This window comes from Arachis ipaensis, chromosome B01 (genome assembly GCF_000816755.2).
Source record: "Arachis ipaensis cultivar K30076 chromosome B01, Araip1.1, whole genome shotgun sequence".
Classification (NCBI taxonomy): domain Eukaryota; kingdom Viridiplantae; phylum Streptophyta; class Magnoliopsida; order Fabales; family Fabaceae; genus Arachis; species Arachis ipaensis.
Window position 1 is genome coordinate 18315595 of NC_029785.2, and position 27379 is coordinate 18342973.

General features: G+C 34.3%; 4 protein-coding genes and 1 long non-coding RNA gene across 14 annotated transcripts in view; 4 read left to right on the top strand and 1 right to left on the bottom strand.

Moving 5' to 3' along the window:
- Positions 2821-5181, top strand: LOC110270076. Its single transcript, XR_002359105.1, has 3 exons — positions 2821-2994; positions 3754-3984; positions 4180-5181. It is a non-coding gene; the product is annotated as an uncharacterized LOC110270076 (long non-coding RNA).
- Positions 5571-7990, top strand: LOC110265361. Its single transcript, XM_021108324.1, has 4 exons — positions 5571-5802; positions 5919-6430; positions 6516-7230; positions 7317-7990. Exons 1-4 carry the CDS (start codon positions 5571-5573, stop codon positions 7988-7990), a joined length of 2133 nt encoding a protein of 710 aa, XP_020963983.1.
- On the top strand, positions 8473-8994 carry LOC110265364 (ATP-dependent DNA helicase PIF1-like). Its single transcript, XM_021108328.1, has one exon. The coding sequence runs from the start codon at positions 8473-8475 to the stop codon at positions 8992-8994; it is 522 nt and encodes a 173-aa protein (XP_020963987.1).
- LOC107647656 lies at positions 9551-15798 on the top strand. 9 transcript variants are annotated; one of them, XM_021118566.1, is made up of 9 exons: positions 9553-9953; positions 10050-10281; positions 10397-10402; positions 12211-12297; positions 12782-12942; positions 13807-13945; positions 14571-14613; positions 15055-15087; positions 15622-15798. In XM_021118566.1, exons 4-9 carry the CDS (start codon positions 12266-12268, stop codon positions 15661-15663), a joined length of 450 nt encoding a protein of 149 aa, XP_020974225.1. In that variant the 5' UTR covers positions 9553-9953; positions 10050-10281; positions 10397-10402; positions 12211-12265; the 3' UTR covers positions 15664-15798. The 9 variants fall into 9 exon arrangements, with proteins under 9 accessions (XP_020974217.1, XP_020974225.1, XP_020974221.1 ...); XM_021118576.1 differs by having other exon boundaries at positions 9554-9953; positions 12805-12942; XM_021118558.1 differs by lacking the exon at positions 10397-10402 and having other exon boundaries at positions 9551-9930; positions 12805-12942.
- LOC107617022 (caffeoyl-CoA O-methyltransferase 5) overlaps positions 26835-27379 on the bottom strand; it is a gene marked incomplete at its 5' end in the record, with an annotated part of 4747 nt that continues 4202 nt past the window's right edge. For both annotated transcript variants that reach the window (XM_021118587.1, XM_016318864.2), the window contains 1 exon segment: positions 26835-27328. In XM_021118587.1, the coding sequence (XP_020974246.1) occupies positions 27035-27328 (294 nt within the window).

Here is a 27379-nt window from a genome sequence, read left to right on the forward strand (position 1 = left end):
GGACCACAACAGGGACTAAAGTTAGTTCCTCCTAATGGAGAAGAGAGAGATGCTTTGAGTTCCTATTTACTGTTTATGACGCAAAAACTGATGTGGAGTTACTTTTTATGACAGATGGGCCATAAATAGGAATTGGGATGAGTTCCCTACTGGAGATGGTCTTAATTCCCAATCATGGCCGTCTTCACATTCGAGGATGAAATCACCTCCCCATGCCCCCTGCCAAGCTTTACAATGCTATGAAGGATGCGGATTTAATCCCCCTAAGATTATTGATGACGTCAAGAGTGTTGATATATTATGATTATTATTATTATTATTATTATTATTATTATATCTCACAATCCCAAGTAATACTGGGTGAATCCTTTTTTTTCAACACAGGTGTTTCGCGGTCTTCCTTTGCTTTAAACCATTCAACCAGCTCATGCATTTGACTGTTGACAATTTGACTCTGTTTTCTGCTGTCATTCATTCCCGGTTTCAATCAAAGTATGGTACACAAAAAAATTTATCTACTAATATATATCCACTGACCCACTAAAGTATATGTTTTCTCCATTGTGTTCTACTGTATGCTTTTGTTTGTGCATTTAAGTAGAGCGATACTCACGGTGTAGGAACCCACACCAACTAGAGAAATACTTCTACCTTTTACAGAGAATTTCCACCTTCATGTCTAGGAAAGAATCTCACTATCGATTTGGAATGTCCTGAGCAACAATCGAAGAGGTTGATCATGCCTTCCACGTTGGGCATGGTAGCGATGAGGCCAATTTCAACATTCCTACCTTGCCAACCGACGTGATTTTGAAGATTTTTCTTCTTTCTGATGCAAAAACGATAGGAAGGGGGAGGTGTATGTCGCGCGATTGGTACGACAGATTGAACCGGGCGAATAACATGGTGACTCATTTCAAATCGGTTGGTGGGAAGGCGGTGGTTCTTCACTTGGACAACCCCCTGAGAGATGCTGATTGTGGGAGGCTTTCCATGTTTGTCTTTGAAACTCGTGTAGCCATTCCGGTTGCGGCTCCTCTGGAATGGACCTGGTTTTTCCTGGTGGGAACAGACTCCGGCAAGGTATATGCAAGATTCTCAATAGACGGTCGTTCGAGTTCATTGATCACTTGGGATCCGTTGGGTTCTTGGAGGTCTGTTATTGCTGATCCCGGGTCTGATGGTTACCACTATAACCATCGTGATGACTGCTCTGCTTATGCCTTTCTCAGCATGGTGGGTTGTGATGCTTATAAGATTCTCAGTCTGACGAAGAGTAATCTGGCAAGTCCTGGATACGACGTGCAGATGTATCTCTCGACTACGGGTCGGTGGAGTAGCGCTGTTCGGACCCCGCCAATGATCGATAGACTGAGCAGTGGGTATGCCGTGGTCAGCAGCTGGGTTTTTGGGTCAATTGTGAAGGTAGATTCACGAAGACACCGGTCTCCGTGGTTCGATTTGCAACTATGGACTCCGCGTGGGATGAGATAGAGATAGGCGCAGGCGCATATGTAGATCATCCCATCTTGATTGGCCACGATGATTATGTGGATTTCGTAACGTATGAGTAGTCCGCTTTGAGATTTGGAGTGCATGTCATGACCATCAACCTCAGCCATGTTGGCGCAATGGCGTGGGGTCGACATCTCTTTATTGGTGTCGCTAACATGACGGAAACACCCTCTCTGAAGATAGGCCGCGATCTCCTCGGGATCAGCCACTGTGTCTGCGGGTTCGACGGTGCTGCGGCATCGCTTGATGAGGTTGTTTCGGTTGCCCAGTTTTGCTCCATTGGTCTGAAACGACGGAGTTGTGAAGTTTATTGGAAGCATTACATGGCCTGGAGTTGTTTACATCAGGGGGTGCATGGGGTTTTCTATATAAGTCTGACTATTGCTGATTATCATGTTGTTCTTTTACGCGATGTGTTTTCCTCCTTGATCCAGTTAGTTTTTTGTATGCACTTGCTGAACAAGTTGGTGGTTTGCCAATTGTAGTATTTAGTTTTGGCCCCCGAGTTTAATGCATCATTTTCCGGGGGCTGATGGGTTTGATATGATTTAGAACTTTTGTCTCCATGTCTCTTGATAAATGTTTCATGTTTTATTTATCTTTTATAAATCCCGCTTTTTATTCCCTGGTTATCATGTAACGTGTTGGGTATTGTTTATTGGTGATGCTAGACCTGGATTTGGTGGTTATGATAATGGTTGGTTTGGCCAAGTACCTTGTGTTGCGGTTACTTTTCCTCTCTTTGCAACATATCGTAACTTAGTCACAGCCCGCCTGTTCCGTTGGGCTGCCGTTTTCAACCCGCCATTTCAATCCAAATGCATCATGATTCTTTTAGGCATAACCGGCCTTTTCTCCTCACATGGGCCCAATCCATTGCATTTGTAATTGTGGTTTGGGTTAGCATTGGCCCACACTTAAGATATGACCTAATCCTACTGCAACGACCCCCCCTCATTTCGTATCCGCTTGAAACCCTTGCCTCGGCCGTTGCTCACGGCTAACAGGTTGGCACAGCAATGTCTCTCTGTGATCGTACCGCCGGTCCTTCTTTTCGCCGTTATAGTGGCTCTTGCTCCTCACCGTGGCCAGGACACTTTCATTTTGCATTTTACCTCGGTAATTCCTGACTCATCCCTTCTATTGTTATTTTCTTTTTTCTTTTTTTATTTTTTTCATTGTTCTCACAAATTTAACCCCCTCCGACGGTTTTGATGCTATGCTCGGTTTGTGTTGTTCGAGAAATCGCATTTCCAACATCATGCATGGAAAAATCTTTTGTTTCAACTAATGCCGGACTATCCCATTTGTTGATTCCGACAAATTTCGTTGACCGCATCTGTTAATACCATCCACTTTTGAGCTACCTCTTTTGCGCTACAGCTCCGGCTTTTGTGCGGCAATGCTTAGTTAATGAACTTCGAGGATATACGCTTTCCTGGCGCTGCTTTCCTTGACTGTGGCCTTCTCACTGCGCAGGTTATTAGTCAACTGTGTTTTTTGCCTATAATGATCATAGTTATAATAATACCATCAAATATTATTCATTCTCACTAATAGTTAAATACAGGATATCCTTTTCTTGCAGTAAAGATTAGGGTGGTGCAATTAATAATTAAAGGCTTATTTTTATCTTTTCTTCATCATCGTATCATGCATTATATATATATATATGAAATGATGATTAAATAGCCACATATGCCATATGACATATTAAAGAATCGTTAAATTGACATTTGTCAACTAACTCATCTAACACAACAATGATTTCTATGGATTTATTAGTTCAGTCTCTGTATGTAGTTATATCTTTATTTTACAACTACAAATCCACCGTGACTTTGATTCCGGGGGAAAAACATAAAAAAACCACTTTTTATTGAACCAATATAAATTAAGATCCATTTTTTTTATTTATCACTTTTTTATTGTCTATTAAAAATTAAGATTTAAGATTTAGATTTTAGATATACAACATAGTTTAAAAAAAAAACCTGATTCGTTTTTAAAATTAAAAAATTTTAACAGATTTTTAACAAACCCAATATGAATTTTGGCAATATTTTTTAAATGTTGATCAAACTTGCATAGGGACGGTAATTATAGACATGATAGCATGCGCTAAAAGAAAAAGAGTTGTATGTGCTGAATTCATGTGTTCTCTATTTTGATTTTCTCTTCTAAGTTTTTAAAGATCTTCTTAGCCCGGATAAAGTTTTACATGTCTTGTTGTTGCAGTGCATTGTTTTTAATTGGGACTAAGGCAATGTGTGCTTTGGCAAGAGATCGAAGAATAGTTTGGGCTTCTATTCATCAACCATGCAGTGAAGTGTTTGAACTCCTGGATCAGTTGTACTCGCTCGAAGGTAGCAGAACTGTTTATTGTCGCCAAGCTTCTGAGGCATATGAGGTACCAGTCTACCAATCTATTCACTTTTGTGCACGTCATAATCTTGCCTATTGCAACATGTCAGTTTTATTCTTCCTGAGATTGTGTTCTGATCAGTCGATATTTTATACAATCATGCTTTTAAATAACTAAATGTTCCTTTATGCATGGCAAAATCAAGGTGCACTGTTGATGATCCCTACTAATCTGATTTAGGTTGCATATCTTTACCTATTTAACAATCTGATTTAGCTTGAATACATTTAGCTTATTAGGCCATGACTTCCTATTTGCTGAATTCCCCCGCTAAGCTAACATTGGCAACGTAACTTTTGCTATTCAGATTTGGTGCTGATCATTAAACTGGTTAACAACCGAGTAGATGCAATCAACCAATGCCTCTACACGTCCTCCGATTTATTTTTGGCTGCCAAGTATATTCTTTTGCTCCTAATAATTTTTGTTTCCCAAATTTATTCATTTGTTATTTACTTCTATGCTTATCTGTTAGCCCAGCATTTTCATTGCAAATACATTTACATATACATCAACGCTTTTGAAATCTGTCACAGCGCTCATTTTTGACTATGACGTCCCCGTACCTTTTTTGCTTGGTTCCCATGCATCTCTCCATGTATGATACATCCATCCGACTTCCCCATTCATCTAATCTTGCTTCCATTTCAATATGCTTGGTGATTCAACGCAATTAATTAGTTTAGGTCTGTTCTATTCTTTCCTATCCATCCTGTTCAACCCTGTGAATCTCTCGTGACAAGACAGATTCCTACCTGGAGTTAATGAACTTCATTTTCCATACTTGCTTCAACACTTACTGTGAATTACATTTAATGATACTTTATCTTCTTTTAGTCATACTTATGTCAGGTGTAATTAAACTAAGTTATTATGAATTCTATTTTTAGTCTTCGGACTACTTGGTTGCTGACTGATCTCATTTCATGATCTGCATTTATTGAGTACCTGTTTCTTATTAATTTTCGTCACGCTATACTCCAAAGGCGGGAACTTTTTCTTCTTCAAATTTTTTAACTTTGTCTGATTCCTGCGTATAAAGTGCTCCCTATATTGTCCGTAATTAATTCTGAACCGTCAACATATATTATTTACTATATATTGTATATTATAATATATTATATATTATATATGCTGGTCATTATCATGATTATTTATCGTTGTATTACATGCTAAATATCTCTAATGGGTTATTTAATAAGCCCTCTGATCATCACATTAGCTGGGATTCTATTTACTGTGCTTCAAGGGGCCCAAAGTTTTTTAATGAACACCGCTTGGTTGCTTTGATTATGAACAATTGATGCTTAATTTTTTGGTTTCCTAGCATTGTTAACATCTAAATAACTTTGGTCTCTCGTTTTATTCAGTTAATTGGTCATACTACCTTTTGCTTAAGTGTTTAATTTAACTTACGCAATTTGTTATCATGAAAAGACTCATAGTGATCACATTTGTCATACCCACCTCACTCAGGGATTGCTTTAGCCATTAATTCTTCAATTTTTTATTTATGCCAATCCTTTCCTTTAGTATAGCTAATCCAATCTCTCCTTCAGTATCTGGGCCTGGGTGGCCCAAATAACACACCTGCCCACGACTTCGGATTCCATATATCTTATCCCGATACATGTACAACAATTGTAAAGATGCATTTGCTATTTGCAGGTATGCCGGATACCCTAGCTATTTCATTACTATCACATGTAACCCAGATTGGACCGAGATTAAAGATTGCGTTGCGGCCTATTCATTAAAGCCAAGTGACAGGCCAGATATCATATCAAGGATTTTCAAGATCAAGTTAGATGTCTTGCTGAAAGACTTAAAGGATGGGTCCATATTCGGAAAGCCTAAAGGAAGTGAGTTTTCCCATTCACTTTTTACAATGTCGCGCTAACACATTTGTTATTTTTCCATCAACGTCGACTTGCCCCCTAACATATTTTTTTGCTTTTTCCCATTTTCTTTGTTCCAGTTGTGTACACAGTTGAATTCCAAAAGCGTGGTCTTCCCCATTGTCATATTTTATTGTTTGTTCAACCAGCCGAGAAGCCTCGATCATCTGAGGATATTGACCATCATATATCGGCTGAGATACCCGACGAACACACACAACCTAAGCTGTACAGCTTAGTCCAAAAATTCATGATTCACGGACCATGTGGGGTTTTGAACATGAGTAGCCCGTGTATGGTTAATGGGAGGTGTTCCAAGTTTTATCCAGTGCCTTTCCGTGAGAAAACATCCATAGACAGTGCAGGTTTTCCCAAGTATAAACGGTCGGATAATAGTCGTTCAATAACCAAGAGGAATGTTAATCTCGACAATAGGTTTATTGTCCCATACAATGCAACATTGCTCCTTAAGTATGGCTGCCACATAAATGTTGAGTATACTTGCCAGACGTCTACTATTAAGTATTTGTTCAAGTATGTCCACAAAGGTAATGATCGTGTCACAGCTTCGTTTTTCGGATCACATGATTCAGTTGATTCTGTCGACTGTCGTCACTGTGGATAAAATCCAAAACTACTATGATTGCTTATATATATCTACTTGTGAGGCATCCTAGCGGCTATTCGGGTTTGAGATTCAGTACAAAGAGCCTAACGTCATCCGCCTTCCATTCCATCTTCCAAATGAACAGAATGTTTTGTACGAAGATCACCAGCTTATTGAGAATGTTATCGACGCTGCGGTCTCAAAGGATAGTATGTTTATTGGTTGGTTTAAGGCTAACAAGAATTTTGATCTGGCCCCTACACTGACTTACGCAGAGATGCCGTCATTTTTTGTTTGGGACAAGCAGGGGTATATGTGGAGGCCACGAAAGCAAGGGAATGTCATAGGTCGTCTCACGCATATTCCTCACTCGCATGGAAAGGAGTACTACCTTCGTATGTTATTGAATTATCAAAAAGGGTGCCAGACATTTGCTGATGTGCGTTCCGTTGGTGGGATTGTGTACGATACATTCAAAGAGGCCTGTTATGCCCTAGGGTTATTGCAGGATGATAGGGAATTTATTGATTCACTTAATGAAGCCAGTGCGTGGGCATTGCCGAATTATATCAGGAGGTTGTTTGCAATGCTTTTGATGTCGAACAACATTGTGCGTCCTGACATGGTGTGGGAGAAATGTTGGCAACATTGCGTGGACAACTCGCTTCTTTCTGGAAGACATAACTTAGGTAAACTTTTCGGATTGCTTTTACTATCTGGTTACTGTTTCGCAATAAATTCAGACCACTCCATTCAAAAACGTCCAGTCGTCTCCACCTCTTGCAGTTTGTTATGCATTTATTTTATTTTCCCTTCGTCATCGTGTCCAGTTTGTTTCTTATGTAACTACGTTGCATTTTTTTGCTTTTAGGTTTCCAGCGTTCTGTTCATGAGATTAAGTCCATCACGCTTGCCGAAATTGAAAAACTCTTGCAGCCGAATGGTCGGAGCCTGAAAGAATTTCCTGACATGTCGTTTCCTGATTATGCTGGTTTACCTGAACCTTCCGACACAATCTTTTCTAATGAGCTGAATTTCGACATGACAGAATTGGCAAGTATCGCCGTGGATTTGATTTCCCGGTTGAATCGAGACCAGCGCGTTGCGTTTGACACAATAGCAAATGCAGTTCATTGTGACGCTGGTGGTTTTTTCTTTGTCTGTGGTTATGGTGGAACTGGTAAGACCTTTCTATGGAATGCACTGTCTGCTTCGATAAGGTCTAAGGGTGATATTGTCCTCAATGTTGTATCCAGTGGCATTGCAGCTTTGTTGTTGCCTAATGGGCAAACTGCTCATTCACGCTTTAAGGTTCCGCTCAGTGTTAACCAGGACTCTATTTGTAATATAAGGCAAGGCACACCCCTCGCACGTCTTATTTCATCTGCAAAATTAGTTATATGGGATGAGGCACCTATGTTAAATAAATTTTGCTTCGAAGCGTTGGACAAATGCCTTAAGGATGTTCTTCGATTTGATCGTGGATATAATCCTCATGCCCCATTTGGTGGGAAAATTGTTGTTCTAGGAGGTGATTTCCGTTAGATATTGCCTGTGATTCCTCGTGGTTCTCGGGAAGAGATCGTTCATTCGTGTATTAATGCTTCGAACCTGTGGCAATCTTGCCAAGTGTTGCAGTTAACTGAAAACATGAGACTGTCCCGTGGTTCACGAGATATCCACGGTGTACAATTGAAGGAATTTGCTACATGGTTGCTTTAAGTTGGTGACGGGTTAATCGGAGACAATACCGATGGCGAATCAGTGATTAGAATACCCGACAACTTGCTGCTTAATGTTAAGTCTCCCTGTCTGCATGATTTGGTGTTGTTCGTTTATCCTGACATCTTACTCTATTCTTCTAGCGTGGATTATTTTAAGGGTAGGAGTATATTAGCACCAACACTTGATGTCGTACCTGAAGTTAACAATCATGTGATGTCTTTGATCCCGGCAACGAGAGGGTATACTTGAGCTCTGATACACTAATTAGTGAAGATGGTCACTTGGAATCTGAATTATATACAATGAGCACCGAGTCATTGAATGCGCTAAATTGTTCAGGAATTCCCCAACACTGGTTAGTTCTTAAAATCGGTGTTCCTGTGATGCTTCTTCGCAATATTGACCAATCCAATGGACTATGCAATGGTACGCGCATGCAGGTTAGACGTCTTGGTGACCATATCATTGAGTGCGTCATCTTAGCAGGTCGTAATACTGGTGATGTTGTATTTATTCACAGGATGAACATGTCACTCAATAACGATACATTACCAATCAGGTTTACTCGACGTCAATTTCCAGTTACTCTTTGCTTTGCGATGACCATAAACAAGTCCCAAGGTCAAACGCTGTCAACAGTTGGCGTCTATCTTCCGAGGCCTGTTTTTACTCTTGGTCAGCTTTATGTTGCGCTTTCTCGGGTTAGCATGCATTCTGGACTGAAGATTTTATCTGTTGATTCTAACGGCAAAGTTTCAGATCATACTATTAATGTTGTCTATAAAGAAGTTTTTACCGGGATGCTACCTAACTTTCTCCCTTGATCGGTTTACCTCTCATGTGCTCCTTCTGTAATCTTTTCGGTACGCAGTTCTTCTAACTCTTAAAGAATAAATAAAGAACATTTTTCTCTTACTTAATTACATATTAAATATTATTATTTATATAATACATCTCTATACAAACAATTATTTTTAAAGGAAAAGTCTAGGAGGCTAGCAATTTTATTTAATTTTGGCTAGCATGTAATCCGTAGAGAACGTTGAGTCATTTAATGAAATCTCACACCAATCCACCACCATTAAATCATCATTGATGATTATTTGATGCTGCCAATCATAAACATTGCTAGCCGCAAGCATTGTTTATTTTTAAATAATTTAATTCGTTTTCTTATTGAATAATATTTATTTACAATTATAATTTTAATGCCTATGCTTGGCACGGGAGATAAAACTAGTACGACGTGTTACTCTTTATTGCATGACAAATGGCAAAACAACAAAAATTAATATTAATAAAGTAATTAAAAATCTGATATGAACAAAACGATTGGCGGGATTTTGATTCAAATTGAAATTCAAAATGATTTTGTTACAGCTGTTTTCATATATATGTTAGTTAAGCGGTGAAGAAAGAAAAGAAGGAAAGAGAGAAAGAAAGAAACCGACGGTCACAGAGAAGAGGGTGTCGACGAACAAAGAAAACGATGGTTGAAGAAAGAAAAGACGACAGAAGAAGAAGAGAACGACAGTGAAGAAAGACGATCGATGTCGCAGAGAAGAAGAAAAACAACGGTGAATAAGGCAAGGACGACGGAAGAAGGAGAAGAAGGTGGCGACGACAGCGACGGTCACAGAAGCTAAATCGACAGAGAAAAGAAGAGCAACAAGGCGACGGCGGTGATGGAGTCCACCGTCGCTGTTGGATCCGCAGAGCTGCATCCTCTGCAGGACGGTGTCGCCGTCGTTTCTTCGCTGGTGAGTGCTGCAAATCAAGGATGGTTAGTTCTCTCGCTTGGATATACTTTATTTTATTGTTTGATTGGTTGAAAACGCTAATTTAAATTGAATATGGATTTTCGTGTTAATATCTTCAGAATGGCGTGCTACACTTAAAGAAGTGAATGGTGAAGGAGCAGCTAGCAGCAAGTTGATGACACCGGTGAAGAGAACGGTGAGCTTTGATATCCTATCGTGGGCGGTATTATAGAGGTAATTTACTTTTAAGTTAGAATAGCCACACAAAATCAATGTGTCTCTGTGAAATCAATGAACTAGACAAGACCTTGCACCACCAAATAAGAAGCCACTTTCTGAAGATGAGTAGAGGTATATATCTTTAGTTCTCTTTGTTTTATTTGAATGTTTTGTGATGATTGCATTCTCTAAATCTCTTTGTGGTTACTGATTATGTGTTTTGGCCTTTTTTGTTTAATATGAACAGGATGAGGTACTACTCTTTTGTCTTCTCCTAGACATTTGTAAATTTAGACTTGGATTCCATTGTTTACTTGAAACTCTATATACAAATTCATAATACAAAGCACTTATATAGAATATTTTGGTAGTTGAATTTTTAAATATCTTACATTAGGCTTTGAAGGACAATATTTTTTTGAATATTTTCTATTGTAGACATTGTTCCCAGGTTAGATAATTGTTTACATCGTTGCAGCAGGAAAAAGCACCCCAATAAGACATGTTTTTGGTGAACATATATTTACAAATATAAGATTATAATCAGTTTTGCTTGCCTGTGATGTGTTTTGCTAAAACTATAACCAAAATTTTCATTATCATCTCAAATTGCTTGGGTTGTTGACATTTCATGTTGCAATTGGGGATTTAGATATATTTTTCTTTTAGTAATGACAGTGATTGCAAGTAGAAGATAGTTACTTGAAGTTTGTCTTAAGGCTTCTCTTATTGGTAGTGTCTTAAGGTGGGATGTCTTTGGTCTCATATAACTAATTGAAAGTGTTTGCTTCAAAACTTATGGCTACATTAGCATGTCTCAAGCCATTTCATTTCTCAGTAATTTCAAGCTTGAACACTACATAAAAATCCCCTTAAGATCAATGTCTTACTGCGGGTATATTCTTTATGACCAATTTCAGTCCCTTCCTCATCAAAAAGTTTTGCAGAGTTTATATATTAGTTTAATTATAATTGTTTATTTACTGTGATCCAATAAAAAAATAAGAAAGAAGAAATGACACTCATAAGGAAAAATGTATGCACATAAGCTGATAAAAATTGTCGCATATGTGGGAGATACTGTCAGTTCTGCATTATATTGCCCATATATATAGTTCTACATTCAAGATAAGAATATACATGCAATATAATGCAGAACGAGGTCTATTTGGTAAATATTATGATTGGTGTGAATCATTTAGTACATATCCCATGACAAATGATCTCCTTCTTGCTCCCCTGTTTTTGAATAGTGCTACAGGTTTGATCAAATTCATTTAAAAAATTTGTAGTCTGCTATAATTATTTCATAATTGTAGCTGGCTTATTAGCTAGCTTTCTTTTCCCCATTTTTGTATAGAATGATTCGTTTGTAAGTAAGTTAAATGGCTGAAAATACTTTCTTAATAGAATTTTATCATTTTGTATTAAAGAAGTTTTCTTTGAGTGATAAATTGGGATACCGTAACTGATATAGCTGTATGCTTGATATTATATTTGTAATAAAATTTAAATATGGTTGGTAGGACAAAGGATCTTCCAAAACCAGAAGAGATAATTGAGTAGGTGAAACGAAGAATAGTTGTTGCATCTCCGTTTGAATATATTTTGAACTTTGAACTGAACTTAACAGCCTGATCTTTTTGCTTTGCATATCATGTCTTTGATGAATGAACTTAACACCCCTTTGGTTGAAATACCACTATCTTTTATTCATTTATGATGTATAGGGAGCTACCTGAATCTTACATTGTTGCAGACTTTTCTGTATTTTTGTGGTCAAACAAAATTGATTTTCTTACCTTGAATATTTATGTCACCATAATCTTCTTCTACATAGCGTTACATGTAGGTATATATGATGATAAATGTATTTTGTTTATTGCAGGATTTATGAATTTGCCTTGGCCTTTGTTTTCATTTATTTATTTATGTCGATTTTATACCGATGGGGTTTGAATTTGTTTTTATCACTGTGCATATATGAAATCATGTGGTGTTTTACCTGTGACTTATAGCTGCTGTGTTTTCTGATTTTTTTTTTAATTTTGTTTTAATTAGGTTCTCTTTGTGCTTCTCATGAATCGATAAGAAAAAGTGATGCTCATAAAGTGGTATGCCCCATGCTCTCGGAAGGAAAGATCCAAGGTATATGGCCATGTGATTAAATACATACAAAGTTTCACATTTTTAATTTATTATTATATATTATATATTTTATAGAAGAGGATCATATTTCTTTTGTAAATTCAAATTATTTGATCTTGAGCTATATATCATCATTTGGGCAAAAGGTTTTAAATTGGAGTAGGAGATTGTAATTGTGTTCGTTGCAATAAAAATTTGTTACTTAAAATTGATTTGATGAAATCCATTACAAGCTATTGCAAACCACAATTGCAATATGATACAATTGTAGTAGAGACTCCTTAAAATATAAAATTAATAGACTGTAGAAGAAAGCAACCTGTCCAATTCTATAATTGTGATCCTCTAATTTGTTTAAAGAAAAAGTTACATCTGTATTTTATACTGCTTTAAAGCTATATCTTATTTGTCTGCTTATTCAAATATTTGTATCATGGAAGTGGGTAATCATGAAAATTTGGAACATGATTGTGATTTAATGTAGAGGGTGTGCTTTTAATTTCCTAGAATTGACAAAGCACATGGCTGTCGGAGCTAATGAGGTGTTGCCTAAACTATGGAAATTAACAATGAAATGTTGTCATATATGCATATGGAGCCTGGCCTTCACCATTTTGAAAACACATCATTCAATGGAAGATGGTGGTAATTATATGAAAAGTTACTTCTTTTGATTTACAGACTTCAATTTAGACAGAGATATTGATAATGATATCTTGAATAATAATTGAGAGTCTTAATTCATCTTTTTAATTATCTCTCTCTTCTACAAGTAAAAATATTTAAAAATCTTTTTATTTAAAAATTAAGAGGATAAATTAAGATTTTTAATTATTTTTTTATGTCTTGAGACAAATCACGCTAAACTCGAAACCCTAAATAAAGAATATTTATACTGCTTTAAAGTTAAATTGTTTAAAGAAAAACCTACATCTTATTTTGCTGCTTACTCAAATGTTTCTATCATGGAAATGATTGTGATTTAATTCCTCTGGCCTATCCTTTGTTGCCTCGGGAGTGTGAAAATATGTTATATGGTGCTAGAAAATTATTAGTTTGTGTAATTTACTTTTAAGTAGTTCACTTGCCTAAATTTTTGAGACCCTTTTCTTTTATAAGGTTGTATTTCTATTAGGAGTTATGTATAGTATTTACAGGTGTTAATAAGTTAGTGATGGATTGAAGTTAACAAAACACTTAATTGAAGTTCAATTTGATCAGATAAATGTTGATAACTAACATAACCTTGGATTTATTGATTGATGGATTTATATGCCATACTTAAATTGAACAATGAACATAACCTAAATTGTTTTTTGAAATTTCATTTTGTTCATATGGCGATCCTTATCCTTTTTAATGCTATGATTGTTGTTGTATTTAGATAATAAGGCTGACAAAATAACTATTTTAGTTATTTAAAAGTGAGCTAAAATTTATATTTAAGCATGTCTATTTTTATGAGAAAAACTACAATGTTGATTTAGGTTGCATTTGCAAAAAGGGCAGATTTGACGATGGCTAATAGGGTGCATAAGATATCATCAATAGTGGGTGGAATGCTCTTCGTAGCTGACAATTTATACATTCATACTGCATGGCATCTTGCAACCGCAATTGGTGTCAGTACCTGCAACATGCTCCTTGAGTAGGTGTTCTTTCTCTTTATTCGAATCTTAGTATTTTTGTATCTATATTGTTAGGATAAATAAATAAACAAATATGCATTGCAGCTATTCTGTTTGTGTTTAGTAGAATTATCTCACATGCTAGCTGATCTTCCTTTTAAGCATTTTCTATTTAGGGCTTCAATTTAGTTTCCATATTGTTTTGCTAATAGTTAAAATAAAGATAACTATGTGTAATTAAAATATTTGACAATTAGGATCACAACATTATATAAAGATAACTTATCCCTCACTTTTCTTACCTCTAATTATGGAAGAAAATATGATAAAATGTAATTATAAATATTATTTCTCCATACAAATAATTATATCATTTCACCCTGTTTCCTTCCATTCATCCTGTTCTATTTCATTTCATTCCCCTACTTCCTATCGATTCAAACATAGCTTATATATGCTTTTACATGTAAATATACCATTCTTTTTAAGAATCTATGGTTACTAGGCACCATTCTCTCTATCTTTTCTATGTTCTACATAATTGGATTAAGCTATAAACATTTTTGCATTTTGCAAGAAATGTGGTGATAGAAAAGTGAGGGATGTTGCTTTGACTTACCAATTGTCCTTGCTTTTATGATGTAGGCAGTGCTTTCGTAGCAACGCTAAGGAAATTGACTTCATTAAGGTATCTCTGTTCCTAAACTTGATCTTCAATAAATTGATTGCTAGGGATTTATTTAAAACAATGAAGTGGGCTTGGGATTGATTGCTAGGGCTTGATCTTAGCACATAAGCTAGTTTCTTACGTTCCTCATTCTGGTAGTGATGGGTCTTAGAAATATATTTTTTGCTTATCTTGCTTCATCATGGAAGTGTTTATTTACTTTTGGTTTTTTGGAAAAGTTTTGTGCTCTTTGGTGTTATTACTTTTAAGTGTTTTGAGTTTTATTGCTTCAGTGTACTAAGTAGTAGTATTACTGATCTGAAGTTGAATCATTCCGATTAAACTGAATTTAGCCCTAAAGGCATGAACTACAAAATGATCACTTTGAAGTTTAGCTATTTAGATAGTAATATACTAATATGTATGAATTGCTTATGTTCGTTTCATAATATGCGTTTGTAGGTCACACCAAAGACAACGACTATGGCCTTGCTGGTGAGAAATGGTTTTTTATTGTTTGCTTGGTAGTTTTGTCAATAATCTTATAGCATATGTTATTGAAAAAAGTAATAGAAAGTTGAGGACATCTCTTTCATTTTTTATTTCTATGAACGGATGGCTACAGATAACTCATGTATGTACATACCAAAAGCAATGGATTACTTTCATAATTTCATTTTTAATCAATTTCAGTTAAGCAACAAGTCATGTAATTTCTATTGAGATGCTGATATGAATGTGAAGGCCATTGTTTTATTGAGTGAATAAATTTTTCGTGTTGGTTTTATCGAATGAATAAAAAGTCTTATACTATACAATGAGTTTTATATATAAAAACTTTTTTAAATTAAAAGTAACAACTATTAATATTAATGGATAAGTGCTAATAAATTTTTTTAATGAAACGGTGGTCCTGGAACCATCAAGAAACTCACCATTGTCGAGGGTCAGTAACTATTCAATTAAGTAAACGTACTATATATGAGATAATCATAGTTGTGAATTGTGATAATAATGATATACATGCAGATGGAGAAAGCAAGTTTATATTGCACAAAGTGGAGGCAATAGATGAGGCTAACTATGCATACAACTACAGTGTTGTTGGTAGAAGGACCCAACAGAGGATCCATTGGAAAGCTGAGTGTGAAGTTCCACTCCAAAGGAGATGCGAAGCCTGACGAGGAAGACATGAAGAAGGGTAAGGCCAAGGGTGAAGCTCTCTTCAAGGCTATTGAGGGTTACTTCTTAGCCAATCCTGCTCAATATTAGAACACTTTGTTCAATGTTGCAGTTGTTTTTTCTGGGCATGTTTGTGTGCAAGTGTTTCAAGTAATTGGTTTTTTCTATGTAATCTAAAACACAAAACACACAACCCTGAGCTGAATCATCAAATAATCATCTACAAATTTTACAAAAACACAAAGCAGCAGCAGCACAGTAGAGCCAGAACCCAAAAATCAAATAATCATTCAATGATTTCAACAAAACACAAAACCCTGTAATCATTTAATAATTTGTTGATTTCAGAACAAAGATTCAGAGAATAAAACGAAAATCGAAGAACAGGTGCACACCAAAGCCACTGACCTTTGAGACAATGACGACGAGACGATGGCGACAGGATGATCGCGAGCAGGATGAATTCGATGGAGGATGGGCGCCGAGCGAGGAAGAAGACATCGAATAGGGGATTTGACTTGATAATGCCGACAATAAGTATTGTTTTGGTTCCTAACGTTGAGGGTTAGAATCGAAACCGTCCCTGATGTAATTTTTGACTTAAAATTGTCCTTAATGTTGCATTTCATTTTAAAATCGTCCTGTCTAATAAAATTTTTTAATTTATTCCTAAACTACCCCTATTTTAATAAAAAAATTATAAAATTTAAAAAAAATAAAAGAAAACGCGTGGTTCGGCCATGGGGAGGTTGGTTTGCGATGGTGGTTTGATGCTAAGAGGAGACGCGAGGGGGAGAAGAGGGTAGAGGGTCGCGGGGGTGGTTGGCTGGGTTAGGGTTCGGACAGGGGGTGGTGACGGGTTGGGACGCCGGTAAGGGAGCAGTGGCGAAGGTTGGGTGGCAACGCCTCACCGCCTCTCTGCCTCGCCGCCTCGCCGCCTCGCCGCCTCATCTGCATCGCTTTCTGCTTCTGCATCTTGCTTCTTCTTTCTTACTTTCTGTTTTCTTACTTCTGCTTTTTTGCTTTTTTGTTTCTTGTTTTCTGTTTCTGCTTCTTGGTTTGGTGTTGTTTGGTGTTGTTGCTGTTGTTTGGTGGTGGTGGTGGTGTTGCTGTTGCTGTTGTTTGGTGGTGGTGGTAGTGGTGGTGGTGGTGTTGGTGTTGGTGTTGGTGTTGGTGTTGGTGGTGGTGGAGGAGGTAATTGTGCTGGTAGTGGTGAGGGTATTTTTATCCAAAAAAATTAAAAGGACGATTTTAATACGAAAAAAAAAATGTTAAGGATGATTCTAAATCGGAAATTACGTTGGGGACGGTATCGATTCTAACCCTCAACGTTAGGGATCAAAACAATACTTATCCCTTATTTTCTATATGAGAATACTGTTTAGTTTGTTTAACGGGATTAAGTATTATTTTGATCCTCAACGTTTGGGCCAAATCCTTTTAAACGTCATACTTCAATCCAAAAAAAATTTCAAATCTCCTATTTCAATCCCAAAAAATATTTAAGCAGGTTTAATGTTGTTCCACCATTAAATTTGACACAAGCAATTCGCATATTGAATAATTAATAACATTCGATTTCGTAAGTAATATCAATCCACCAATGATCACTAATATAAAAGTTTTTCTTTTGATTTTGAAGTGTTCATGATCGACTATTAGGATTTGAAATTTTGTACAAAAAAAATTGAGAAAAAATGTTATAAAAAAGTTTGGCTATATTTTTCTAACACATAGAAGAAGATATGACTTAATTAGTAACATTATTAACATCCACATCACTCATTTTGTTAACTATTAGTGTTAAATTGAATGATAAGACTATATTGAACCTATTTAAAATTTTTTGGAATGAAAATAGTGTTTAAAATATTAGAGACCAAATTAAAATTTGTCCTAAATATAGAAGACCAAAATACTACTTTGTGAAAAAAGAGAATGTAGCACGGTTCTTTCCTACTTTATGTTAGTAGATGTGTAAGGTTTAGTTCCATTTATTATTTGCGGATTAGATTTCTCAACTCAAACCATGAACCAAAAAATAAAGAGTAAACACTTAATCCGGTTTTTATTCATTTTTACGAAAGACAAAGCAATTCTTATAAAAAAGGGACACTTTGACCCTCAACTTTTTTATTTTGGAACAATACGATTCCTCTATTAAAAAAACCGTTAAATAATAACAAAAATTAGTTTTGTGAGGGTTTTAAACCTTCACAAAATTTTTTTCAACAATTTAACCAATTACTACCACTACCTTCTTCATCCTCATTATTATCACTCCTACTTCTATTATTTTTATTGCTTTATCATCACCATTATCTCCTTTACCGTCATCATCACCAATACCAATATTATCAATATTAAAGTTCTTTTCTTTCATTTCTTATTTGATGTTATTTTTTCCTTTAAAAGGTATTTGTACTACAATTACTTTTTTTTTGCGGTATCATTTTCATCAATGATTTTTCTTCACTTAACCACCATTGGTGAATGAATTTTTCAAAAACAAATTTATTAATAGTTTGTGAAGGTTTAAAACCCCCCACAAAATACAAATAAAACCCTCCACAAAACTAATTTTTGTTATTATTTAACAAATTTTTTAACAGAGAGATCGTATTATTCCAAAATAAAAAGATTGAGGGTTGAGGTGTCATTTTTCTTAAACAGGGATCACTTTGTCTTTCGTAAAAATAAACAATGACCGGATTGAATATTATTCAAAAATAAATAAAAAAGGATGTCAAATTTAACAATTATAGTTTCACAGTTTGTAGTCCCATAAAATAATGCTGACAAAAAATCATACAAAAATGATACACCGAAAAATCATTCATTACCTTCAAATTAATACAAGAAAAACCATGCATAAAAAAGGTCTATTAGCCGTGCAATAAGAGAATTAGCCAAACTAAAACAAAAGATCATGACAAAAAAAAAATCCAAAACAAAAGGTAAACCATCCAAGAAACCAGCCACCAAGCCACCAACAAGGGAAGCATGTGCCAAGGAGCAACAGGGTGTAATCTTCTTCCAATCATACCTCGTGGAACACAAAATTTGGTACACACTCAAGATGCTCTCCATTGTAAGCAGATGTCACATAAAAAATCTTATCTATTCATATTTTTAAATTAATATTTTGACGATGCAGATTTAATATGGTGAAATTCTTCCAAAAAAATTAATCCATTACACACTTGACCAAATATTAATTATTAAAACTCAATTTGAGATACTTGTGGTCCTAACAATTTTATCCCGCCTATGGTAAAGATTGGTGGTTTCTTTCTCATTCGCAAACGATGATGAATATAGTCTCAATAAAAAACAAGAATAAATATACAATTAGGTCTCTCAAGATGTTAAATTTGGAGTAATTAGTTTCTAAAAAAAATATTAATTTGGTCTTTTATGATAATAAACAGTGAATACGTGATGTCTTCTTATTAATTGATCACATAAAATTTAACAGTAGTATTTAATTATTTATATGTATTATTACGTACTATGGCGTGTTTATTTATGAAATATTGTCATACAGTTAACAATTTTTAGTAGGATTCGTGATAAATAGAGAGTAGTTAATAAATATTATATAAAAAGTTAAAAACTCAAAAGATAATAAATATTTTACTATCTAAAATTATATTGTTTCTATACTCACATAGCAATAATGGAATATACACCATTGTAGATAATGAAATATATAGACAATTTCATTTCGTTTCGTACTATTCATTGATGGAAGGATATATATGTCCACCATTTATTATCGTGAAGCACTTAATTTGTATTTTTTTCAAGGACTAATTAGTTTAAGATCGAAATCTCTAAATATCTAATTGTCATTTTACTCTAAAAACAAAGACACATAATGCTCACTTTAGAGCTAGAAAAAACATTTTTCCATTAATACAGTAATAGATAATGCTCATTTTGAAGACGTTATTGACATATGACCTCACGGCTATTAAGATAAGTAGATATCATATGTATTTGTTTCAATTGTTTTGGTGTGTATTATATTTAGAGGAAGTCAAATGCCCAAACACATTAAATTTGAATGAAAGAAAAAAAAAATTGGAGTGAATGGAAGAAGTGAAAATTGAAAACAAGCTATTAAATTGTCAGTTTAAAATTTTAACCAACTAAGCTAACTATACTCTTTGAAATAAATCTAGTAATTCTTTTATAAAAAGTTTTGGAAGGGGGATAGCCCTTATTGCCTATGAGAAGCTCCACCACTAATTATATTGTTTTGCTGTGCTTTATGTATTTATGTGCTATATGTTTAATTTTATACGAATTTGTTGGTGCAGGAGGCGATATAGGTTGTGGTGGTGCTGGATCATACAATTGTTGTCCTAGACTAAGATCTTGTGTGAAGAGGACAAGAGAAGTGCTATGTTAATGAGATAGTTAGCTATTAGGTGAGTGAGTAATGAAGACAAGAGACATAAGAATTCCTAGTTCTTTGTCTTTGAGTATTTAGAAAAGATTTCTTAGAGAATATTGAAAATGTAAGAAGCACGCGAGAAGGGGATTCGAATCAATCTTTGATTCCTTTTGCTCTGAAATAAAAACATAAAAGCTTTTCACGTCTTGGGGCTTAAATGTCGCGGATATATGTTAGTGAGAATAACTAGTTTTTTTCAAGTTCGTTTTAGAACAAAATTTCGGATACCGAATTTTTGGAAACACCTTCTAAGGTCTAGAAAAATGTAAAATGCCTTTTAAAGTGGTTAAATCAGTTATCTTAGATGTAATAGAAAGACTTATGAATTTAAGATAGATAAATAAATAATAAATGTAGGAGATAAGTGTTCAAATCTAAAGAGTGATGCTAGGTAGCCAAAGAATAATTAGGGTTAAGTTTGATTTTGGTCCCTAACGTAGGGGTCGAAAATTTGTTTCGTCCCTAACTCTTTTTTTTTACTTACAAAATGGTCCCCAAAGTTTTAGTTTGTTTTAAAATCGTCATTCGGACGAAAATACCCCTTCCTCTCCTCTTCTTCATCAACACCCATCTTCTTCCTCAACATTAACCAGAAGCAGATGCACAAACGCAGAAGAACAACAATGGATCTAAGCATCATCAAAATTTCAAATTCAAGCCAAATCAGAAGCAGAAATTCACCTAATCAACATAGCATGACACTGCAGCAACATCAACATATCCAAAGCCCATATCATCAATAGACAAACGCAATATTCCACAACAAAAATCAGAATAAAAAACAAAAGCAAAACAGAAGCAGAAGCAGAAACAACACCAATGAACTCAGAACTCAGAAAAATCATCATCTGAACTCAAACAAATAACAATAAAAACAACAAAAAATAGAAGAACAACAACCTAGAACTCAAAATCATCGTCAGCGTCAAAACTCAGAACCCAAAATCAGAAAAATGAAAACCCATAACTTAGAACTCAATGGATAATGGAATCAAAAGAACAACAACAACACAGAAACCAGATTGATAATCATAAGCATGCAGAAGCAGCAGAACCAGAAGAAACCACAAGAAACCAGAAACCGGCGAGGAGCAACGACCCCGGCGGCCGAGCGAAGAGCGGCGGCGTCCGTGAAGACCGGTGGCGGCGGCGAGAACCCTTCCCCTTTCCCCTCTTCTTCCCGAAACCCCCCTCCCCCTCTTCTCCCTTCGCGTTCCCTTCCCCCTTTGCTCGAGGAGCAGAGCGGCCTTCTCGTATCCCTTTCTTTCTTCTTTTTTTTATTTATTTTATATTTATTTTATTTTATAATTTTTTAATGAGGGGTAATTTGGTAATAAAAAAATAAAATTGGTAAAAAGGACGATTTTAAAACAAACTGAGATTTTGGGGACCATTTTGTAGTAAAAAAAAAGTTAGGGACGAAACAAATTTTCGACCCCTACGTTAGGGACCAAAATCGAACTTAACCCAAATAATTACAATATAGAAATATTACGTAAAAATTTTTATTCTCTTGATAAGTAAGTGATATACACCTCCTTATCACTTATTCTCCTTATCACCTACCATTTTGCTGTATGTTTGGAGTCATTAATGTTCTTTCCAAAATTAATTTCAGTTTCTCCCAAATCAAATTCCTAACATCTCTCATTCACATTATTATCCATTAAAATGTAATAATTCTCTGCAAAAATTATAGAAGTTAAATTAAAATTTTTTAACAACTTCTACTATATAATTTTTATTTTACATATAAACTATTAAAAAATAAAAAATAAAATATAAAATATAAAATATAAACAAAAATTAAAAAATAAATTTTTAAAAATAATTATAAACGCTTCATATCAAAATCAATAATAAGCATACATACGAATATTAAATAAAAATATTAAAATCATAACATATTAGTACACATATGAGATAATTTGAAGAATACAACAAAACGTATAGTTTAAAATTTGATAATATTAATTACAAAAATTTATTAATTATAGACATCATATGATGAAATTATAAATATCATGAGTACAAAATTATGGATGTTATTAATATGAAATTATGGATGTTATGTATATGAATTTATGGATGTTATGAGTAAATTTATCAATTGAATAAATTAATTTAAGAATTTAACGTTTTTTTAAATTCAATTATGATCAAATTTAAAAACATCTGTGTTAATTTTATAGTTACTTATGCAATAACTAAAAAAATGATATGCGTATGGATGTAATATCTAATAAACATGAATTTAATTTTTAGATGTTAGTTGCATGTAATTATGGATGTTATGTATATAAACGTATGAATGTTATGTGTATGAACTTTGTTAGTATATAATTATAAATGCACATAAAAATACAAAAAATTAATCAGTTTATTACCATACCTCATCAAAACTAGTGTAGTTTTTCATATTCTCGAAAATTGATTGGCTGACAATAACTTCGTCGGGTGAGTCAATCTGTTGCTCAAATTCTTCAGCACTTTCTACCATAGGTACCGTATTAAGGTAGAATTCAAATGACATATTATTTGTAATGATAAAGATGATCTCTTGTAAAATTCTTTAACCTATTCTAATTGTGCTTGCAATGGTATTAGAGTTATGAATTTTGAATGAAAATAATTGAATTAACGGAAACAAAATCATATTATATAGGGTAGCTTTTAGATTTTGTATCTCTCCATTGAATGATGATAATGACTTAACAAAAACAGAAAATTAATTACAATGATAAATCATAACCGTTATTAATTATTTTTATTAATCTTTATTATATTCTTAAATATAAAAATCAAATTATAAAAGAGAATATTAAGTATTGATTACAAGAATGTCTAATAATAAGAAATATGATATTATAATTAATATCGTTAATAAATGGAGTTGATAAGAATATGATAAGTGGAATGATAAGAGAGTGGGTTAAAAAATAAAATTGTTATTAAATGATGTAAATAAAGTATGGAGACCACTTTAATAAAGACACTAAAAATGTCTTTTTTTTAAAGACGTTTATATGTGTTATGTTATTATTAGACATTTTTATTAAATCGGTTAATAATTTATTTTTTAATAAATCAGAACAAAATCGGTTTATTATAGTAACAATAATAAATCCAATTATCTGCATTATAATTATTAGATCCAATTTGATCCGATCAAATTACACAATATAAATCGAATATCTTTAAATTTTTTGATAAAAAGACAAATATATCCCTAACTTTTTGTTTTGCAAATATTTAAATCCCTAAAAATTTAAAAATATAATTAAATTCCTAAAAAAAATTGGATTTATTGTTATTATTATAAAAAAATCGATTTTATTCTAATTTGCTAAGAAATTCAAAAATAACCGATTCATTAATACGTCAAATAATAATGCGACACGTAAGCGTCTTTACAAAAAGACATTTTACGCGTCGTTATGGGAGTATCCCCATAAAGTATATTATGGAAAGTTTTGGCTAATTATGGCTGAAACTTTTTGGTTACCAAACTGTTTCCATGTCTAAAATACTACAAGAAAAACGTTGAATACCATTGGATTTATCGTTGAATTTACTGGCATTAACAGCGTCAATTAACTCGTAAGGTTCAATAATTACCAGCGGATTTTAGTTTCTGACGGTAAATCCGCCAGTAATATTTAGAGGAAAAAAAATAAATTGGCGCTCTTTTACCGTTTGAAAAAATCCGACGATAAACCCAATTAATGAAACATTGTATTTTGGTGACCCACAATGGTTTACCTCGGAAAAATCCGACGGTAACTGTGTGTCAATTTAAATCGCGAACCATCTTCTCCCTCAATCGAGATTCACACTCTCTCTCTCACTCAACCACCTTTTTCTCCCTTCTCCCCAACACCAGAATCTGTCGCCGTCGACACCATCACCATCACAGCCCCTCTTCGTCACCGTCATTCCACCCACCGCCAAGATCCCTCCCCTCTTCTTCTTCTCCCTCTTCTCTCCTTGCCACTTCATCGTTCACGTTCTTCCTTCTCGGAACTGCCGCGCCGCACCACAGAGCCACCACCGCCACTGCCCAGCTTCGCCTTTCTCCCTCTTCACGTCTCTGCTTGACTTTGCTTCATGCGTACGTGTTATCGCGCGTCTCTCCGCCTCTCCTCCATCTCTGTGGGTGGTTGTTGCTGCTCATTCCTCGTTGTCCGTGCCTCCGTGGTTGTGCTGCATGCACGCTGCCGTGCATAGTCCACCTTCTGGAATCAATTCTGCATTTCAACATGTAATCATTTTAATTTTTTTTTCAGTTATTTATATTTTATATGCTATATTAATTTTAAGTAGTTGATTAATTGATATTTTACTGTTAATTTCCTATGCTCCATCTAATCCCTTATCCACTACCTTCCTTCCTTCTAGTAAACTTTGGCAGTTCTAAGAAGAATTTACACCTTTTTCTGCTGTCAATGGCAATGTATACCGAAAATACTTAGCTTTTAAAATTCGAGCCAGTAAAAAATTAGGATTAGTATTTATCCACCAAAACTATTTATCTAGCAGTGTCAGATTCTGAGCCTTCAGATCCTTGAGGCCAAGACCACCTTCTCTCTTTTGTCTAGTCATTTTGTCCCAACTGATCCATGACATCTTCTTCTCTGATCCTCATTGTCCCCACTAAAATTGAGTAAACATCCTATGCATGTCATCCAGAAGCATTTCTGGGAGTTTGAAACATGATAAAGTATACACAGGAATTGCTTCCCCTACTGCCTTAATAAGTTACATATCTTCCTCCTGCTGACAATAAGTTCCTCTTCCAGACTTATAATTTTTTTCTAAACTTTATGTTTCAAAGCTCCAAAGTAGTCTTTTTGGATCACAAAACGATGGATGGAAGACCCAGATATTTATCTTGCGTCTCTATATGCTAAATACCAAGCCTGTTAGCTAGATATAATCGTAAAGGGACTGTAGTGTTCTTGCTGAAAAAAAATTACAGATTTGCTGAGATTGAATTTCTGTCCACTAATTCTTTCATACGTTTCTAGGAGTCATAATATAGCATTGCAGGATTCTAGGGAAGCCTTATTGAATAAAATAGAATCGTCTGCAAAGAGAAGATGGTTAATAGCTGGACACCTTCTGTGAATCCTAATGCCTTGAATAACCCTGTTTTGCTCTACCTTGTATAACAAGAAGGAAAGTCCTTCTGTGCAAAAAATAAGCTTGGAATAGAAATGCGCAATACGATGTGGCCTCGAGTTATCAAATTGCATATGGTTTCTCTCCTGTCCCAATAGAGCAATTTTCGCAGGTAATGCAGACCCATCAATCTATAAAGATTATGGAGCTTGAAAATTCTACACAAAATTTAGCTATTTTTATGGAAGTCTATCCATAAAAAACTCCCTGTTCTTAAATTGCTCCATCAATAATTTTCAATAATTTTACCTATTTGTCCAAGATGCGGTGTGAAAGAAGATACTATTTGTTATTGTCTTTTCCGTTGCAATGCTACCAAGGAGGTTGGGGTTTGTCTAACATTGGTATTGACAGCATTGAACCAACCCATGAGTTTTTTTGAAGAGTAGTAGAAATAGATGATTGTTTCAGATAGAATTAAAAGAGAAGGTGACCGAAAACTAATCTTGTGTGCTATTTTTTGTTGGAGCTTATGGAAATAAAAAAATTAAAAAATTTTTGAAGGAACAAAAACAACACCTTAAGAGAACTTCAATTTAGCGATAAGACTTCAGTAAGAACTTTGTCTAATTAAAAATGGATTTGGATTTTCTAAATTTTAAATTTTACTTTAGAAGATAAAGTGTGATCTCTTACTATTTATTTTATAAGTGAGACAAAAAAAAAAGGGTAAAAAATCACACTTTATTCTCTAAAATGAAAATTTAAAATTTAGAAGATCCAAATTTATTAAAAATGGTTATTGTTACTTTTCTTACCTTCGTTAAATAATTTTGTGTTTTTTTTTAAATAATTTTCTTTTCTTTATATAGTCCAGGACTATATCTTATGAGATAATTCCGCCTCTTGTTTTTGTCCCACAATAACCAATGTATTTTCTATTTACGATATAAAGTACAATAACAATATCTTTTGGGGAAAAAAAACTTTAAGTCTAATTTAAAGAATATGATGGCAGAATAATTAATTATAATCGTAGAAATAAAGCAAACGCAACCAACACTAGTATTATATTCCGATTGATCTGTTTATCGGTGCACAAAAATCTGTCCCATGTATATGTTCCTTTTAGATCCTGATCAGGAGAAACAAAAATGCTATATAACTAAAACAATAAAGTTTAAGTGCCGAATCTGAATTCTTTAAGCATAGTGTGATCACACTACAAGAAGGGCACACATATATACTATGCACGTAGTACGTAATAATTGGAGTTATAGCTTACAACTTACAAGTTCCCGATCCATAAGTCAACTTTTAAATAAATACGGGAATCCTTCTAAATTAATATATTGTAAATTTAGTTAAGTTAGAATTTTAATTATTTATATAATATATAAATTTAATAATTAATTATTTTTGTGTAAATAGTATTTTTTTATTATCAATAAAAAAAATAACAATATAAATTTTTCCCTTAGCAAATACCCTAATATAAGGATGTAGCAGCGTGTCTAGTTTACATCTTATTTATTAATAGTACATGAGATACGAATAGACATATTCATTAATTTAGGCCACAGACATAGTACTTTAATGAATTGAGGCCACATGGCACTCAATCATTTTTTGAGGGGATTTAAAATTTCACTGAATCATATATAAAGGAGTGATAGATCAGATGATACGGCGGCACAAGGTAATGCCATCACCAACAGGGATTTGACAAATTTCAATTCTTTCATCACTAGCAAGGTGCTTGTTGAGTTCCATCACATAACCGCGAGAGTTCTTCACAAAATCCATCATTGGTGCATGAGGTGGCTGAGCCACAGATCCAAACCATAGGGTGTTATCATAGCCGATCAACCCTCCAATCCTCACAAGCTCAATCACCCTCTTATGGTAGTTCAAGTAGTTGTTCTTATCCGCGTCCACGAAAACAAAATCATATTTTCCCATGTTATTTTTCTGAAAAATGGAAACATTTTTAAATAAATAAAATACATTATATATATATAT

What these genes read in the sequence shown, in the direction of transcription:
- LOC110265361 (XM_021108324.1), top strand. Translation starts at nt 5,571, where the DNA reads ATGTACAACAATTGTAAAGATGCATTTGCTATTTGCAGGTATGCCGGA. An exon ending in ATTCGGAAAGCCTAAAGGAA is followed by an intron (nt 5,803 to 5,918) that starts GTGAGTTTTCCC and finishes TCTTTGTTCCAG; the next exon opens with TTGTGTACACAGTTGAATTC. An exon ending in TTTTCGGATCACATGATTCA is followed by an intron (nt 6,431 to 6,515) that starts GTTGATTCTGTC and finishes GAGGCATCCTAG; the next exon opens with CGGCTATTCGGGTTTGAGAT.
- LOC107647656 (XM_021118558.1), top strand. Translation starts at nt 10,203, where the DNA reads ATGTGTCTCTGTGAAATCAATGAACTAGACAAGACCTTGCACCACCAA. An exon ending in CTTTCTGAAGATGAGTAGAG is followed by an intron (nt 10,282 to 12,210) that starts GTATATATCTTT and finishes TGTTTTAATTAG; the next exon opens with GTTCTCTTTGTGCTTCTCAT. An exon ending in CAACGACTATGGCCTTGCTG is followed by an intron (nt 15,088 to 15,621) that starts GTGAGAAATGGT and finishes ATATACATGCAG; the next exon opens with ATGGAGAAAGCAAGTTTATA.
- LOC110265364 (XM_021108328.1), top strand. Translation starts at nt 8,473, where the DNA reads ATGAGCACCGAGTCATTGAATGCGCTAAATTGTTCAGGAATTCCCCAA.